Below are 16,795 nucleotides of genomic sequence, written 5' to 3'. Positions count from 1 at the left end.
GATTTTTATGCTTTGCCCTCAAAGTTCTGATATAGTCTATGCTGCTTCGCAAATACTCTGAATTCTATTTGAATGTAAAACAAAGGGAAAATGTGCATTACTGATACTATTTATTATTATATTGTCAGCATGAGAAAGGAATATTCTGATCTAGTGAAAACTTTTGGTATCATGTTTTCTAGAAATAAGAAGAAAAAATTTCAAATATTAATCAACTGTAATTTATGGGAGGTTCACAAATTAAGTAGGGAACTTTGTTGCATTTTAATATAAATAATAGTACAATACATGACAAGGATTGATTAGTAGTCACGCTGGAGTTGCTTTATTCCAGACATCAAATAACAGCCTCCTTGGGTAGAAAGTATAATGATTCCCTATTCCATACTAGACTGAGCATCAGCCTACAAATTATTTATAAATAAACTAATATGTTTCTTGAACCACTGAAACAGAAGAACTATTAGCCAACCTAATCAAGAAAACAGCACCTATAAGACATGAGAATAATAGAGATATTCTTAGGTCAAGGGGAAAATGGAAGAAAATTAGAGGATACTTGATTCAATTCTATTTAAATACATTTGAAAACATGAATAAAGGAGACAATTTTGTAGGTTATAATATAAATTATAAAAACCAAGTCCAGCCAAGACAGAAACTCTAAGAAGATGAGTTACTATGGAAGAAATTGAGAAAGTTGTAAAACGTTATCCCTCCCCTTACCAAACCAAACCCACTAGAACTAGATAATTTCCAAGGTGTATTATATCATAACCTCAAGGAACAGATAACTTCAGTGTTACTTAAATCGTTTAGAGCAGAGAGAGAAGGAAAGCTACTGATTGCTTTTATGACACCAGCATAACTTTGAGCAAATCAAAACAAAACAAGATCCAAAAAAGAAAACTTGGGACCAATCTCATTTATTGATGTTGATGCAAAATTATATATAAACAAATAGAATCTAGGGACACCTTATAAGCATAATATAGTTTATTCCAGGAATGAAAGGATAGTTCAATAATAATAAAACTCTTAATGCGATTTATCACAGTGATAAATCAAAGGAGAAAATAATGATCATCTCCATAGATGCCTTTTTGGCTTTTGATAAAATTCATTACCCATTTTTGACAAAGATTCTTAATAAAATAGGAATTGAAGGGTACTTCCTTAACATGATAAATAAAAGTCAGTACTGTGTTTGTGTAAAATGAGACAGTTTCCATTTAAGCCAGGAATAAGACAGGAATTTCTATATTCCCCACTATTAATCAACAATGTTCAAGATATAACAGTCAAATGTATTAAATAAGACAAATCAGAGGTATGAAAATAGGAAGGGAGAAGGCAAAGTGACTGTAATTTGTAGGTGGTATGATTATATGCCCCCATATCCTATGAAACAAACTGAATAAAATATAAGAAACATTAAGATAACCCAGTAAAGTAGCTGGTGATAAAATTAATATTCAAGAATAAAACTCCATGGGGATAAGGAGATAAGTGACAAATACACAAAGGACATATTTATGTCAGCATTTATTGTTTTGTCACCCTCCAAAGGAATGTCAACTCCATGGGAAAAAGCATGTGCTTGATTTTGTTTATTGCTTTACCTCCAGTGCCAAAAAAATGCCTAGTACATAGTAGGCACTCAAGAGATGTTTGTTGAGGACCTCTCTGGTGACTCAGTGGTTAAGAATCAGCCTGCCAGTACAGGGGACATGGGTCTGAGCCCGGGTCCAGGAAGATTCCACATGCTGTGGAGCAACTAAGCCCCTGTGCCACAACTACTGAGCCTGCACTCTACAGCCCACAAGCCACAACTACTGAGCCTGTGTGCCACAACTACTGGAGCCCACACGCCTAGAGCCCATGCTCTGCAACAAGAGAAGCCACCGCAATGAGAAGCCTGCGCACTGCAACAAAGAGTAGCCCCCGCTCTCTGCAACTAGAGAAAAGTCCACGGGCAGCAAAAAAGACCCAATGCAGCCAAAAAAAAAAAATTAATTAATAAAAAATAAAAACAAGAAATATTTGTTGAAATAAGGAATAGAATCTATAATATAGATTTACTCTCTTGTGCAGATACATCACTTTTTAATAATAGATTAAAAATGAAAGCAACTAAAATATCCATTAGTTATGATTAAATGAGCTATTAAAAATAATGAGGTATATTTCTGAACTAATATATAAAGCCCTCTAAGATAAACTGTTAAGTTAAAAAAAGCAAGGCACTGGGCCATAATACAAGTCTCGACACATTTAAAAGGACTGAAATCACACAAAATACGTTCTCCTCCAAGGAAAAAATATTAGAAATCAACAGAAAAGTACTGGGAAATCCCACATGTTTGAAAAATAAACTCATTCCTAAGTAACCTATGGGTTAAAAAAGAAATCACAACAGAAATAAGAAGATATCTTGAGCTGAATAAAAAAGAAAACACACAATATAAAAATTTATGGAATTCAGCTAATGAATTGCTTACAGTGAAATTTATAGCTTTAAATGCTTTTATTAGAGAGAACTAGAGTCATTACTCTAAGCTTTCACCTCAGGATGACAGAAAAGGCAACGTAAATCAAACACAAAATAAGTAGAGAAGAGGAAATTACAAAGATCAAAGTAGAAATAATTGAAATAGAAAACAGAAAAACAATGAAGCCAAAAGTTGGTTCTTAAAAAGGAATTTTATAAAATTTTGTTAAAAATCTTATTCTAGGGCTTCTCTGGTGGCGCAGTGGTTGAGGGTCTGCCTGCCGGTGCGGGGGACACGGGTTCGAGCCCTGGCCTGGGAAGATCCCACATGCCGCGGAGCAACTAGGCCCATGAGCCACAATTACTGAGCCTGCGCGTCTGGAGCTCGTGCTCCGCAATGAGAGGCCGCAATAGTGAAAGGCCCGCGCACCGCGATGAAGAGTGGCCCCCGCTTGCCGCAACTGGAGAAAGCCCTCGCACAGAAACGAAGACCCAACACAGCCATAAATAAATAAATAAATAAATAATCATTTAAAAATAAACAAAAAAACCTTATTCTAACAAATTTGACAATTTAGATGAATTGTAAAAATTCCTAGATAAACATAAAATACCAAAACTGATTCAAGAAGAAACAGAAAATTAGAATAGACCTAAATCAAGAAAATAAATTTCATTAGTAACTAAAAATCATTCTATGAGTAAAAACCCAGCCTAGATGTCTTCATTGGTGAATTCTATCAGAACTTTTAAGGGGGAAATAATATCAATCTTACACAAACTCAGAAAATAGAGTGAGAGGGAGAGGCCAATATTATCCTGACAAAAAAGCCAGACAGACTACACGAAAAGAAAATTATAGCAAACTTCCGCCAACAGGTTCAAAAGTCTTAACAAAATATAAGCAAAGAGAATCTAGCAACATACAAAAAGAATTATACACCATGACCAAGTGGGGTTATCCCAGGAATGCAAAAGTAGTTTAATATTTAAAAATCATGTAAAGCACTGTATTAATGAAGGACAACACTACATGATCATCTCAATAGTTGCAGAAAAAAATTTGATGAAAGCCAAGACATATTGATTATTAAGATTCTCAACAATTTAAGAGTAGAAGGTTGGAATTTTCTCAACCTGATAAAAGGCATATGTTGGGCTGCACCCCGCAGGCCTACAAGGCCAGTGCTCGTCCAGCTTTATGACCTAAGAAACAGACTGGAGTCAGGAACAGAGACATCAGTGGTTTCACGGACTGGGGAGCGTACCCATCTGAAGCAAGGTTCTGGAGTGACACCCCACCGTGTGCAACGGGTGGTAGGCAGGATGCAGTGGGGTCTTTGCTTGGCGGGTGGGGGGAAGGGGAGATCACCAGTTATAGGGGAATTGATGTCAGGTGGGCTCATTAGTTACCAGGGAAACCAGCAGAGGGGCACGCCCCTCACCACCCCTTTGATAAGAACAATCACCAGCTGGGGCCTGGGGCAAGTACATAGGAAGGTCAGTCATGTGTGTAGGGTTTAGGTGAAGCAGGCACTGGTCGGGCAGGGGATGTCCAGAGAGCAAGAGAACAGCCATCTTGGGTGGCCTGATCATACACTCCACGCCTACATACCCGGCAAGACCCTTACAATCTTGGTCCGCCCTTCTTCTGAGATATCCCTGGGGTCACGTATGTAGGGGGCACCGCAACCAGATACCAAAGATACAATACAGACCACAGCAGCCAGAGAGGATCAAGAGTAAGCCACCTAGTACGCTCAGAACAGTCATTTGCCAGGATGTGGGCACATTTTGGAGCCAAGCGCTTAATGGGTCAACGTAAAGGGAGTCAGTAGCAGCAGTGCCCTGTCCAGTTATCAGGAAGGTAAGGCCACCCCCGGTTTTCAAAAACCCAGAGCCACCCCCCCCGCCACAGGGAGGGGTAGGCTCGGCTTTAAAACGAACATTCTGGTGGCCTAGCCAGGAGTCAGCAGTCACAGTAGAGGTCTGCCACCCCATGTTATGTTGGGTGCCTTTAGGGGTGGACCCATTAGGTCTTTCCAAACAAAAGACAGTTAATCCCACTAGTTGGACTTGGGTGTCCAGAAGCCAGCCTATTCTATTCCACCCAACATAGCCCAGTGGTGCTCATGGGCGGCCAGTTGTACAGGAATGTTTACTGTCAGGGGTCCTTCTGATGTATGGGCATGTGGGACAGGAAGATGGTGAGTCTTGTCCCCCATTGCCATAGTCAGAATAGCCGGGTCAATTTTTCATGAAAGTCCAGAGCAGTACAACAATGGTATCTCGCTGTAGACCCAGCAATTAACAGACTCATTTCGCAGTGAGGCTAGTGTTGTTACTCAGTCCTCGGATAAATCTCCTTCGCTCAGGCTAGGGACGAAATGTAAGACATCTAACAGGCACAACACAGAGCAGATCATGACCATTAAGCAAAATACGAGCAGAAACCACATCTGAGGTAATACCACACCCACCCGTGGTTTTTGTCCTGGTCTGCAATACAGTTCAAAAAACTCGAGTTTTCAGTAATACCACGTATACCATGGCCACCTAGTTTTACCCTGGATATCTGAACAACAGGTATTCCGTTTTGACTTTCAAATGCATTCCCTTCCTCAATGGCCAAAGCAGATGTACAATGCATGTCTGAAAGACCACAAAACAGGCTACCCTGGTCGATAAAATTTAAGTTAAACCGTGTATAAGCCTTCGGACTTCCCCATACTTCAATGTGTGCAGATTTTTCCATCATTTCCCCTTTCGATTGCAAATCTTTCAATAGAAAGTACTGATGAACAAAATATCCTTCCCTCGATGCTGGGTGCTAGCTCCTACCCCAGGTGCAGATCATGTCCCTAGGTGCCAGGCCTCCTTTATACTCCCCTAGTCATTCGCGTTGGGGGAGAACTAATCAGATCCCGTGAAAAGGCTCAGAGGGATGTTAATGGGGAAACACTTAATAGGCTATACATTTTCTCTCTTATACCCAACTGTCACACAAGCACTGAACATGTGCTTTTAGCAACAGACTTAAAGCAAGCAGTGTCACACTTCATGAGTAGTTATACTCTGAGACAACTTCACTAGATACTTTTCTTTCCATCCAGAACATCAGGGCAAAAGTATGGCTAGCACAACAACATTCACAAATACAAACCTCAATCAAAAGAACTAGAATTTAATACCCATTGAAACATAATATTGTTCTCTCTAAAATTAGCCCCATATCCACCAAACACAGCCAAATCAAGACTAATTTGTCTGCAAAACAAGTTTGGTCAATCGACCTTATAGTCTCCTCCAAACTGGCTGAGGGGGGCTCAGGAGCTCAGATTGAATTCCCAAAAGGTCTCTCAAGGCCAGGAAAGCCATGCCAAAGCCCTGCTATCAGGCTCTGCCTTGGTGGATTTTTCTCTTCTAGAAGTCCCCAGAATATTGAGATTCCTGCACATGTCAGGAGACAGTCTTTTCCATTTTCCTGATAAGGCTGCTCAGAACCCAGGAGTCTCCAATTTCTGGAGGGACCAGGCAGAGAGAAAAGGAAAATGCTTCAATTCTACCCACAGGTGTAGTTTACCAAACTGCTATAAATCATAACCAAATTAAGGGGAAGGGCTTCCTTATATCTGGAAAACACAGATCAAAACCAGTAACATTCCAGACAAAACCCATAAAAATTATAACCATATACACCAGTTCATTCAGTAACCAATCCTTTTTTTTAACTTTTCATGAAGCCATCAGGTCTTCCATTAGGATTCTTTAAGTTCTTACCCAGTTCAGCAGTATAATCTGAAATTTACCACGGACCTGTTATTGTCAAAAGGTCCTTCCTATGAATCTTCTTGAAGATGAGGCACTTTTGCAAAAGCACCAGAGTAAAACAATAACTCTATAAAAGACAAAAGACTTAAAAAGACACCTGATTAAGCACCTGATTACAATGTACTCAATAAAGAAACTTGTTTACAATAAATAAACAGAATTGTGACTGATTATAATCTTAACCCGTAAAAACCTTAATCTCTTGCAAAAACCAAGAAGCAAGTAACTGCATTTCTGATTGGAAAACTTTATGCATTAGTCTTCCTCTCCTAAGCAGGTAAAGGTAGGTAAACTGAGACCTGCTCAGCAATTAATGTTCCGATATTTTATCCTATTTGAAATGACCCTTGAATTCTCTTCTTTCAACTTGAGTTTCAAGTTACCAAAATCTGGAGAGACTATTTTAGATAGATATTCCCCAAACGTAATTATTTCTATAGAGAGAAATAATTTTAACTAAAAGCTCTTTTTTCTCCTTTACTCTTAGAGATCACAGATTAAAGTTCCAGAGAGGCTAGGTGGATCATTTGCATCTCAAAGGCACCAGAGAAACACAAAAGAGAAATTCCTTCTAGAAAGCTAGCTTAACCAATTACAAAAGGCTCACTTTGATACAAAAGCAGAGGCATTAGAAGCCCCTGTTCTCTAGGTCTCTTGGCAGCTCCCATTCATCAAGGACAACCACCATAGGACCCCATATACTAGTAGATAGCTACCCCAGGATTTCCCCAAGTTTTGGGCTCACCCCTGGAACTTTGGGGCCCCGCATGTTAGTGGACGGCCACCTCAGGACTACTCCCGCAACCTTCCATTCCCCATTCTGTATTTCCCTAGTCTCGGCGCTCACGGGAGTTTCCTCAGTCTCCTGGCTGGCTCCGCCAATTGTTGGGCTGTACCCTGCAAGCCTACAAGGCCTGTGCTTGCCCAGCTTTAAGACTGAAGAAAGAGCCCGGAGTCTGCAACAGAGACATCAATGGTTTAATGGATGGGGGAGCTTACACTCTGAAGCAGGGTCCTGAAGCAACACCTCACGGTCTTCTTCACTCACAGGGTCGGGGTGGGGGGAAGGGGAGGTTACCAGTTATAGGGGAATTGATGTCAGGTGGGCTCATTAGTTACCAGGGAAACCAGCAGAGGGGCACGCCCCTCACCACCCCTTTGATAAGAACAATCACCAGCTGGGGCCTGGGGCAAGTACGTAGGAAGGTCAGTCATGTGTGTAGGGTGTAGGTGAAGCAGGCACTGGTCGGGCAGGGGATGTCCAGAGAGCAAGAGAACAGCCATCTTGAGTGGCTTGATCATACAGCATATAAAAATTACATCAAAAAAATCATACTTAATGGTTAAAGGCTAATACCTTCCCACTAAAATTGGCAATAAGGCAAGGGTGTCCCCTCGTAATTATTTCCATTTGACATCATACTGGAGGTTCCAGCTAGTGTAATAAAGCACAGAAAAGGAATCAAAGACATACAGCTTGGAAAGAAAGAAATAAAGCTTTACTACTAGATGACATAATAGTCTATGTAGAAAATCTGATGGAATTTACAAAAAAAGAAAAAGCCCCCAGAACTGAGTGTAACAGGCTTACAGTGTACAAGATCAGAACCAAAAATCATATGTATTTCTATATATTAGCAATAAACAATCTGAAAATGGACAATGTTCCATTCACATTCACAATAACATCAAGAAGAATAAAATAGCTAGAAATAAGTTCAACAGAAGAAGTACAAGATCTCTACATTAAGAACTACAAACCATTGCTGAGAGAAATTAGAGATTCAAAATATATTTGCAAATCATTTATCTTCTAAAAGACTTGTAATCAGAATGTAAAAAGGACTTTTACAACTTAATAAGAAGACAACAAACAGCTTAATAAATATATAAATGGGCAAAATATTGAGTAGGCATGTCACCAAAGAAGATAATTAATGCTAATAAACATATGAATACATCCCATGGTAAACACATGAAAAAATTAGAGAAATGTGAATTAAAACCACAAAAAGGCATCATTATACAGGCACTAAAATGGCTATAATCAAAACGACTAGCTATACCAAGTATGGGCAACAATGGGCAGAAACTGGAAACCTCACACATTGCTAGTGGGAATGTAAAATGGTATAGCCATTTTGGAAAACATTCTAGCTACTTCTGAACAATTTAAATATGCACTTGTCATATAACCCAACTGGACCACTCTACTCCTATCTACTCAAGAAAAGTGAAAATATATGCACACACAAACACTTATATCCAAATGTTCACAGCAACGTTATTTATAAATGCCAAAACCTGGAAACAACTCAAATGTCCATCCACTGGTAAACGGATTAAAAAAAAAAAAAATGTGGTACCCATACAATGGAATACTACTCAGCTATAAAACGAAACAAACTACTCATACATGCACCTACATGGGTAGATCTCAACAGCATTATGTTAAGTAGATCTCAATGGCATTATGTCAAGTAAAAGACTACATACTGTATGATTCCATTTACAAAAATTTCTAGAAAGGCAAAACTATCCAGAAAGCATATTAGTGATTATCTGGGGGCTAAAGGAAGGGGGATGATGGATGTTCTAAGGACTATGGTGCTTGCTGCATAACTATATCATTTTAGCAAAACTGATTGAAGTATATACTTATAACTGGTGAATTCTATGATATGTAAATAATACCACAATGATGTTTCTTAAAGAATAAAACACACCCTAATAACCAAGATATTCAGAGCAAGACGTGTATGTGTAATATTCCATTTATGTTAAACATACTACATGTATTCATATACATGCTAGTTAAGGCTACAAAATTCATATACATGCTAGTTAAGGCTACAAAATTCATATACATGCTAGTTAAGGCTACAAAATTCATATACATGCTAGTTAAGGCTACAAAATTTCTAGAAGTGTGTGTATACAAACAATACATTTGCCTCTAGGAAAAGGACTGAAATCCTGGGAAAGGAGAGATAATTACTTTTCATTGTATACCTTCTGACACTATTTGTTTGAAAAAATTAAACCACATAATTACTTTATAAATAAAAAAGTCCTAGTAAATAATTTAAAACAACCATAATCCAGACACAAAGACCCAGGTGTATGAATTTGCTCTTGAAGATTTACGCTTATCTGAGTGAGGCCATAAGCACTTATGAGTAGCCTATAATAAGATAATCAAGGTGAATTTCATCACAAGAATATGGTGTTAGTTCCTATTAATTTCAGAGAGCTGACTACAAATTGTGGGAATCCGGGAAAACATAAGAGGATTTGACTAGAAATACTTTAAGCATTACAGGGTATTACATTCTGCAATTCTACACTAGCCACAAAATACAAACAAGTTCCTTGTCCCCAAACACAAACAAAATGCAAACAAAACTTTGAATACTCGATTTCTATATCTGTCTGCAAAAATACTGAATCACTATGCTGTACACCTGAAACTAACACAATATTGTAAATCAACTATACCTCAATAAAAACAAACAAACAAACAAACGAACAACAAAAAAAACTTTGAATACTTGGGGATTAAATGGGGGTGGGAGAGAGTAGAGGGAAAAGGAGCAAGAACGGGGTAGTCTAGCTGATAGCAGGCAAACAGAAATGTTTTCAGAAAAGGTACAAATGGCAATAATATAAATACATATTTTATATATATATATATATGAAAAAAGGATTTCAGAATATTTTTTTCTGCTACATCATGCCTTTAAAAAAGGTATTATATAGAAAAAGTGCCCAAACTTGTTTCTATGAATCACACAGTGGATACTGCAAAGTGATTTTCAGTTATACCATTTAATATCAAGAACCTGTTCCAAAGATTTGATTTTCAATTGCACATTAAGGAAGATATGGCTATTTAATTAAGGATATTTGTTTTAATCTTAAGCAACCGGTGAAATTAAAATACACTGTCAATATTTAATTATCAAGATTCAAGTGCTATTTTGTAATAATGCTTTAAGGTCACATTTAAGACTTCTGCTATCATATTAATTTCTTTTTTTTAAGAAAGGAACATAGTACTTTGTATAGAGTTGCTCATAAATGCCTAGTATTTGGTGTCCATTTTCACACAAAAATCAATAATGTAAATACTTCCTTGAAGGGAAAACACCTGCAGAGAGGGCCAAATACATCATAAAAGGTGCTTCTTTCAGCTTTGACTGCTTTCACTTGCATTTCAAACTGACAGGGCTTTCACCCTGTTTTTAGTTCTTTGAATAGATAGTCACATATGTGTGCCACACGTGTGCTCTTCACGCACAAGTTCCTCACAGTACTGACCCATCCCTGCTGTAGCTTTGGTGCTAATCTACACTCAATAGACATTTAATGAGCACCTATGTGGCCCATTATACTAAGAACATTCCATCAGGTTAGGTAGTATTATCATCCCAATATAACAGATGAGACATATGAAGCTCACGGACTAAGTGTCTTAAGTCCCCAAATTGGTAAGTAGAAAAACAGGACTTAGCCTGAGCCCTTTCATTTATACCCTGTTTTCAAGTATCCTCTCTATCTGTGACCCTTCCCTCCTTTCTCTCCCTACTTTCACTGATAACCAAGAGCACAGTAGCAAAGAAATGAAGCAGGTAGCCTCTGCTTAGCCCCATTCCCTTCCCCACAGAGCAGGTGGAAGGGAAGAAACACCTCTGGGGCTCAGAGCTCCTACCACAGTCCTCACCGCTCCCAGTTCCATACTTCACCTGGAACACCCAGCCCAGAACTTCAGCCCCAAGCCTGTTCCATAGCTTTCTTCCCAGGGCACAGAAGGCACTATGGGTAATTATTGATGGAGCATCCCTGTAGTGATAGAAGAAGTGTCCTGAGCAATGCTATTTACAACTCTGAAATGATTTTTCTATGGGGACACAGCTCCCATTGGTCCTTATGGGGATTATCAAGACTGTACTTGAGCTTGGAAGGAGTTGAACCGGCTTCCACATGCTAGCCTGCAATCTTATGCACAATTCAGAGTATGACTTCCTTGGGAAAGATCAGGTTTCTTAATTAAGTCAATGGAAACCAGTTTGAACCCTCCACAACTGAAACATTAATGAACTTTTGGAATACAACCCACTCATACTCGGGAATTCAACCTTTACCCTCTCAGTTCACAGCTATATATATATATATATATATATATTTTTTTTTTTTTTTTTTTTTTCCTCTTTGGTCGTGTCGCATGGCTTGCGGGATCTTAGTTCCCCAAACAGGGATTGAAACCACACCTTCAGCAGTGAAAGCTCGGAGTCCTAACCACTGGACCTCCAGGGAATTCCCCACAGCAATATATATTTGTAAGACTGAAAACACTATTTTTATTGTGCTTAATATAATATAGGAAAAGATACATTCTCAAAATTAAAAAGCACAGCTTCCTGGACTCATGTTTTTCTTTCTTACTTACTCTTTTACCTTCATTTTTTAAAGTATGATTTCACAGACTTGTGGTTGCCAAGGGGGAGGGGAGGTGGGGGAGGGATGGATTGGGAGTTTGGGATTAGCAGACACAAACTACTATATATAGAATGGATAAACAACAAGGTCCCACTGTATAGCACAGGGAACTATATTCAATATCCTGTGATAAACCATAATGGAAAAGAATGTGAAAAAGAATATACACACACACACACACACACACACACACACATATCTGAATCACTTTGCTGTACAGCAGAAATCAGTGCAACATTTGTAAATCAACTATACTCAATAAAGTTAAAAAAATAAAAATAAAAATTTTAAAAGTGCCATTTCATTCAACTCCAGAGAAACTTCCATTTTTTCGATATTATTGTAAAGGTTCTACTGTTTCACCTGCATACTGATTGCTGAGCCAGTGTTTATCTTACCTCCTCGATGGATAATCAAAGAAGTCTCGCTTCCAATGGGACAGTCCTTAAGTATATCCACTACTTCCGTATGGCTCAGGTTCTGTACATTCTGCTGGTTGATCTCAACAATGAGGTCGCCTTCACACAGGCCAGGGCATCCCTGAATGTCAAGTATTTGTTTCACCCGCTGTCCTGTAGGACTGTCTGCAATGGTGAAGCCAAAGCCCTGGGCACCTTTCACAATGGTTAAGGTCATAAGTTCAGCTTGGGTGGCCCCAGATGAAGCCATAGATACATTGTCGTCATGGACAGGTGGTGGATACGTGCTATCTAGCTGACCATCAGCTGGCATTGAGTGCAAAGTATGAGGCGGCCGATCTGTTATATCTGGAACCGACTGTGAGGTCCGAGAAATGTATTCCAAATATGTTTCATAGTTATGTCTTCCATTGACCATCACTGGAGGTGGCCTCTCCATTATTGCAAGGGGTGGCACCATGCTGTTAGCAGGATCTTCAGGATCAAAGGGCAAAGGGTAGCCACGACACAACACTAAGTTGACACTCTGACCAATAGGAACAGACTGGAAAAGTTTGACTACATCTGCATGAGTGTGTCCAAGGACACAAACTTCATTAATATAGACAATGACATCACCTGCAAGGGAAAAAAAGAAAGAGATTGACAACATGAGGTAAGTTCAATTAACGTTGACATAGAGAAATGGAATTATTTATGAGACTAGTGAAAGACGTGCTCTGTTTCTCAGTAAGCAGTGAGAAGATCAATTAGAATAGTATTTAAATTCCCTGTAGGTGACTCAAGGTTACAACAGGTCTGCCAACAAATATAGTGATTACATGCTGAAAAAAAATGCTATTTGGTTACTCCTGAAGTTCAGAAAAAACTTCATATTCAGAAAGAAAAGTTTAGAAGAATTTGTACCTTGAAGAAGCACACATTCTATGCTTCTTTTTCATCTTCAGGGCAATTCAGTTAATAGAATTTTCAAATTATTGAGAAGTGGTGGTCATAAGTTTTGGATGAAGAACAAAGGCAAGTATATGGGTTTTTTGCTCTCACTTGTCTGAGTCAACTGTCTTTTTTTTTCCTTTTTATGGAAGAGAAAAATATTTTGCCCATTTTATTTTCTCTCTCTATAGCAAAGTGTAATTGGAAAGGTTCCATGTATACACAAGTAAAGATCAAGAGGGCAGATTTGGGGATCAGGGATCTGGGTCCATATCCTGGCTCTACTACTTAGCAGATCTGTGTGACTGGGCAAGTGACTTACCTGCTTTGAGCCACAGTTCCTCATTTGTAAAGCTGCTGTGAGGGTGAAATGAGATGATGCAGGAAAAGGGCTTGGCACAATGCCTGACATACGGTGAGTGCTCAATAAACGTGGACCATTATCAATATTATTGTTGCTAAAATAGGAGGAAGGGGATGTGAGACCCTGGCTTTCAAACAGGAAGCTGCCAAAGACTCCTCCTCTGATCTTAGATAAAGTGATATTTCTGCAGATCTTTTCAAAAAAGGCATTTGTCCTTTCTCCACAATGAATTTAATCACAGAGTTACAGAAGTCCACTGATCAGAAGTTAACTTTATGTTATTAAAAATGTCCTGAAGGCAAATTATTCATTATAAAATATATCCAGAAAAACAATATTTCCTTCTTAAAATGCAGGGAAAACATGTTTGTTTGAGATATTGTTTAAAAAATTCAATTATGTATGAATAACAGTTTTATTTTTGGAGCACTGCTCTATCATGGATTGATATTTTTATCCTCAAAAACCGTAATATTTGAGAATTGAACTTGCAAATTGAGATTGTGCCTGACTATGCTGAAGAGTATATGAGATTAAAAGACATGTTTTCACAGATTGTCAAATGAGTAATTCAACAGATATCAGTCTATCAGGATAATTCTGAAATGGTTAGTGTAAATGGCTAGGGATTTCATTCTGAGACATCATTGCCCATCAAAATTGCAAATATCAAAAATGAAAAACAGAGTTGAATTTTCAGAGTTAAATAGTCTTCTGGCTTCTCTTAGTTGTCTGATACAAAATGATTTCTCCACTAAATATACTTTAAAAATAAATAATTCTATGAATAGAACATTGCTGAGTAAAATGCCCTTAACTACATACACTCAGCTAACACTCTTCCCAAATGCTAGAGAACTGCTTGAAAGTGCTAAAGATATAGACAGAAAAGCAAAAACAAACAAACAAAACAAAACAAAATAACATTTTCGGTGATCTAGGTTAGGTCTCATTCTGGAAAATGTCACAGACTATGTGATTGGTCAGATGGAACTTCACTCTTCAATTATGTCTATCAGAGAGGGTGCTGGTGTAATGGCTGGGACACTGGGCCATGACTCAGGACTGAATTGGGATGGGCATCCACTCTCTGCTACTGTGACTTCTCAACAGACTGTGGCAGTTGGGAATGCTTTGGCATCATTTTTAACTGGTTAAGGTCATGCCAGAGTCCCAGAGAAGTATCTGATCCAGACAAACTTTTCTTCTTCTCCTCCTTGCCCCTTCTATTTTTAAAGTTACTATATATATTTATACGCTGAAAGGTTGAAAGACTATAAATACTTGGGTACTACCATCCAGCTTAATGATTAGAACGTTGCTTATATCAGTTGAAGCCCCCTGGGTAGCACCCTCTCCCACTTGCCCTCCTTTACTGCCCTTTCCAAAGGTAAACATTGTCCCACATTTGAGGTTTGTTAGTCACACATACTTTACATTTTTATGACATATCTAGGTACACATAAACAAAAATCCTACATAGTTTAACCACTAAATAATATCCCTCAAAATATGTTTTTGCATATTTTAAACCTTTTGTAAATGGTATACATATTAATCTTCTGTAATATCTCTCAAAATGTATTTATGATACTTATCTCTTTTGATACATTTACCTCTAGTTCATTAATTTTCATTGCAATATAATATCTATTGGATGACTACATCATTATTTATTAATATTTATCCATTCTTTTGTTAATGGACACTGGGGTTCTTGTGAATTTGGGGCTATTAAAGATAACTCTGCTATGAACCTCTTTCTATGGCCCTCATGCACATATGGGAGAGTTTTTGTGAGGTATCTACCTTGGGGTAGAATTGCTGGACACAGGCCACTTGTGTCTTCAACTTTGATAGAAACGGGAAATGGCTGACAAAATAGGTCAAATCGGTTTACACTCCCCTTGGTATGGTATCAGAATTTTCATTGCTCCCCATCTGACACAACGCTTGACATTCTCAGACTTTTAATTTTCAATAATCTAATGGGTGTGATCATGGTTTTAATTTGCATTTCCCACATTGCTAGTGAAGGTAAGCATCTTTTCATATGTTTATTGGCCATTTGGGTTTTCTCTTTAGTACCTCTCCTTTCTCCGTTTTTCCTATTAGGTTAGTCTTCTGTTTTTAAACACACTATTTTTCTGCCCACCTCCATTCTTGATCCAACATCCTCTGTAGGTTTGGGAGGCTGCAAGGTATAGTAGACATTACATGGAATAGGGAACCAAACGTCTTTGGACTGATTCCCAGCTCCATCACTTACTAGCTGTGTGACTTTCAAAACTAACTTAAATCCTCTGTGACTCAGATTCTTCAGAAGTGATGAGGAACAATAATAATAGCAACTTAGTATGCTACAGGAAATAGCAAATGAGATCATACAGGTGAAAATGTCTGTAAGCTGTAAATTGTTATGCAAAGGATAATTGCTATTTCAGTAATTATTATCTGTCCTTGGTTATATCCGTCTATAAAATCAGGACAGTCCCACCAAGATATTCCCACCACAATCATAATTAAGGATGAATATGAGTTCCTGAGTGGGCAAGTAAAAGGCAGGAAAGTAACAAATGCCATTTTCCTCTACAGCTCTCCCTAACTTTAATCACAGTTAACAAACTCCCCAGCCCCCAAGCATGCTTTATTCTTCCTTCTGCTATGCCAGAAATTCATAGGAAAAAAGAACTAAGGGTAATGTTCAAAGCTCTCACGGTTCCCTGCCAGGTCTAAAGAGTAGTTATTTGAATTATAGTGATTAATGTTATCTATTTTAGTGAGTTTTAATGTGATCTTGCTATTTAGAAACAGAATGAGAACTATTTGTGATTCTTAGTAAGACTGCCTTCTAAAATTTATGGATATTTTCCAATCAGAGCAATTTTTCAAGTCATCAAGCAAGCAAGTGATAAAGGACCCTGCAATAATACCTTTGTGGAGCTACTCAGAAGGTTTCTGAATGTAAAAGATGAGGGGCCAGTTATCACAGGACAGAACTATCTAACAACTTGACACTACTTAACTGCTCACTTTAAAAGTAAATGGATGCCTAGGGCTTCCCTGGTGGTGTAGCGGTTAAGAATCCACCTACCAATTCAGGGGACATGGGTTCGATCCCTGACCCAGGAAGATCCCACATGCTGCGGAGCAACTAACCCCGTGCACCACAACTACTGAGCCTGTGCTCTAGAGCCCACGCTCTGCAACAAGAGAAGCCACGACAATGAGAAGCCTGTGCACCGCAATGAAGAGTAG

At 38.5% G+C, this 16,795-nt stretch overlaps 1 protein-coding gene across 9 annotated transcripts in view; it reads right to left on the bottom strand.

The window, feature by feature from the left end:
* The window catches only part of MAGI2 (membrane associated guanylate kinase, WW and PDZ domain containing 2), a 1,338,650-nt gene that overhangs the window by 213,992 nt on the left and 1,107,863 nt on the right, over positions 1 to 16,795 (bottom strand). For 8 of the 9 annotated variants that reach the window (XM_036863218.1, XM_036863220.1, XM_036863221.1 and 5 more), the window contains one exon: positions 12,220 to 12,858. The exons of the other annotated variant lie outside the window; for it this stretch is intronic. In XM_036863218.1, coding sequence (XP_036719113.1) covers positions 12,220 to 12,858 — 639 coding nt within the window. The remainder of the gene's footprint in view (positions 1 to 12,219; positions 12,859 to 16,795) is intronic. 9 annotated transcript variants of the gene reach the window in all.

This window comes from Balaenoptera musculus, chromosome 9 (genome assembly GCF_009873245.2).
Source record: "Balaenoptera musculus isolate JJ_BM4_2016_0621 chromosome 9, mBalMus1.pri.v3, whole genome shotgun sequence".
Classification (NCBI taxonomy): domain Eukaryota; kingdom Metazoa; phylum Chordata; class Mammalia; order Artiodactyla; family Balaenopteridae; genus Balaenoptera; species Balaenoptera musculus.
The sequence above is the reverse complement of the archived record's forward strand: the minus strand, read 5'-3'. Positions and strand labels throughout refer to the sequence as shown.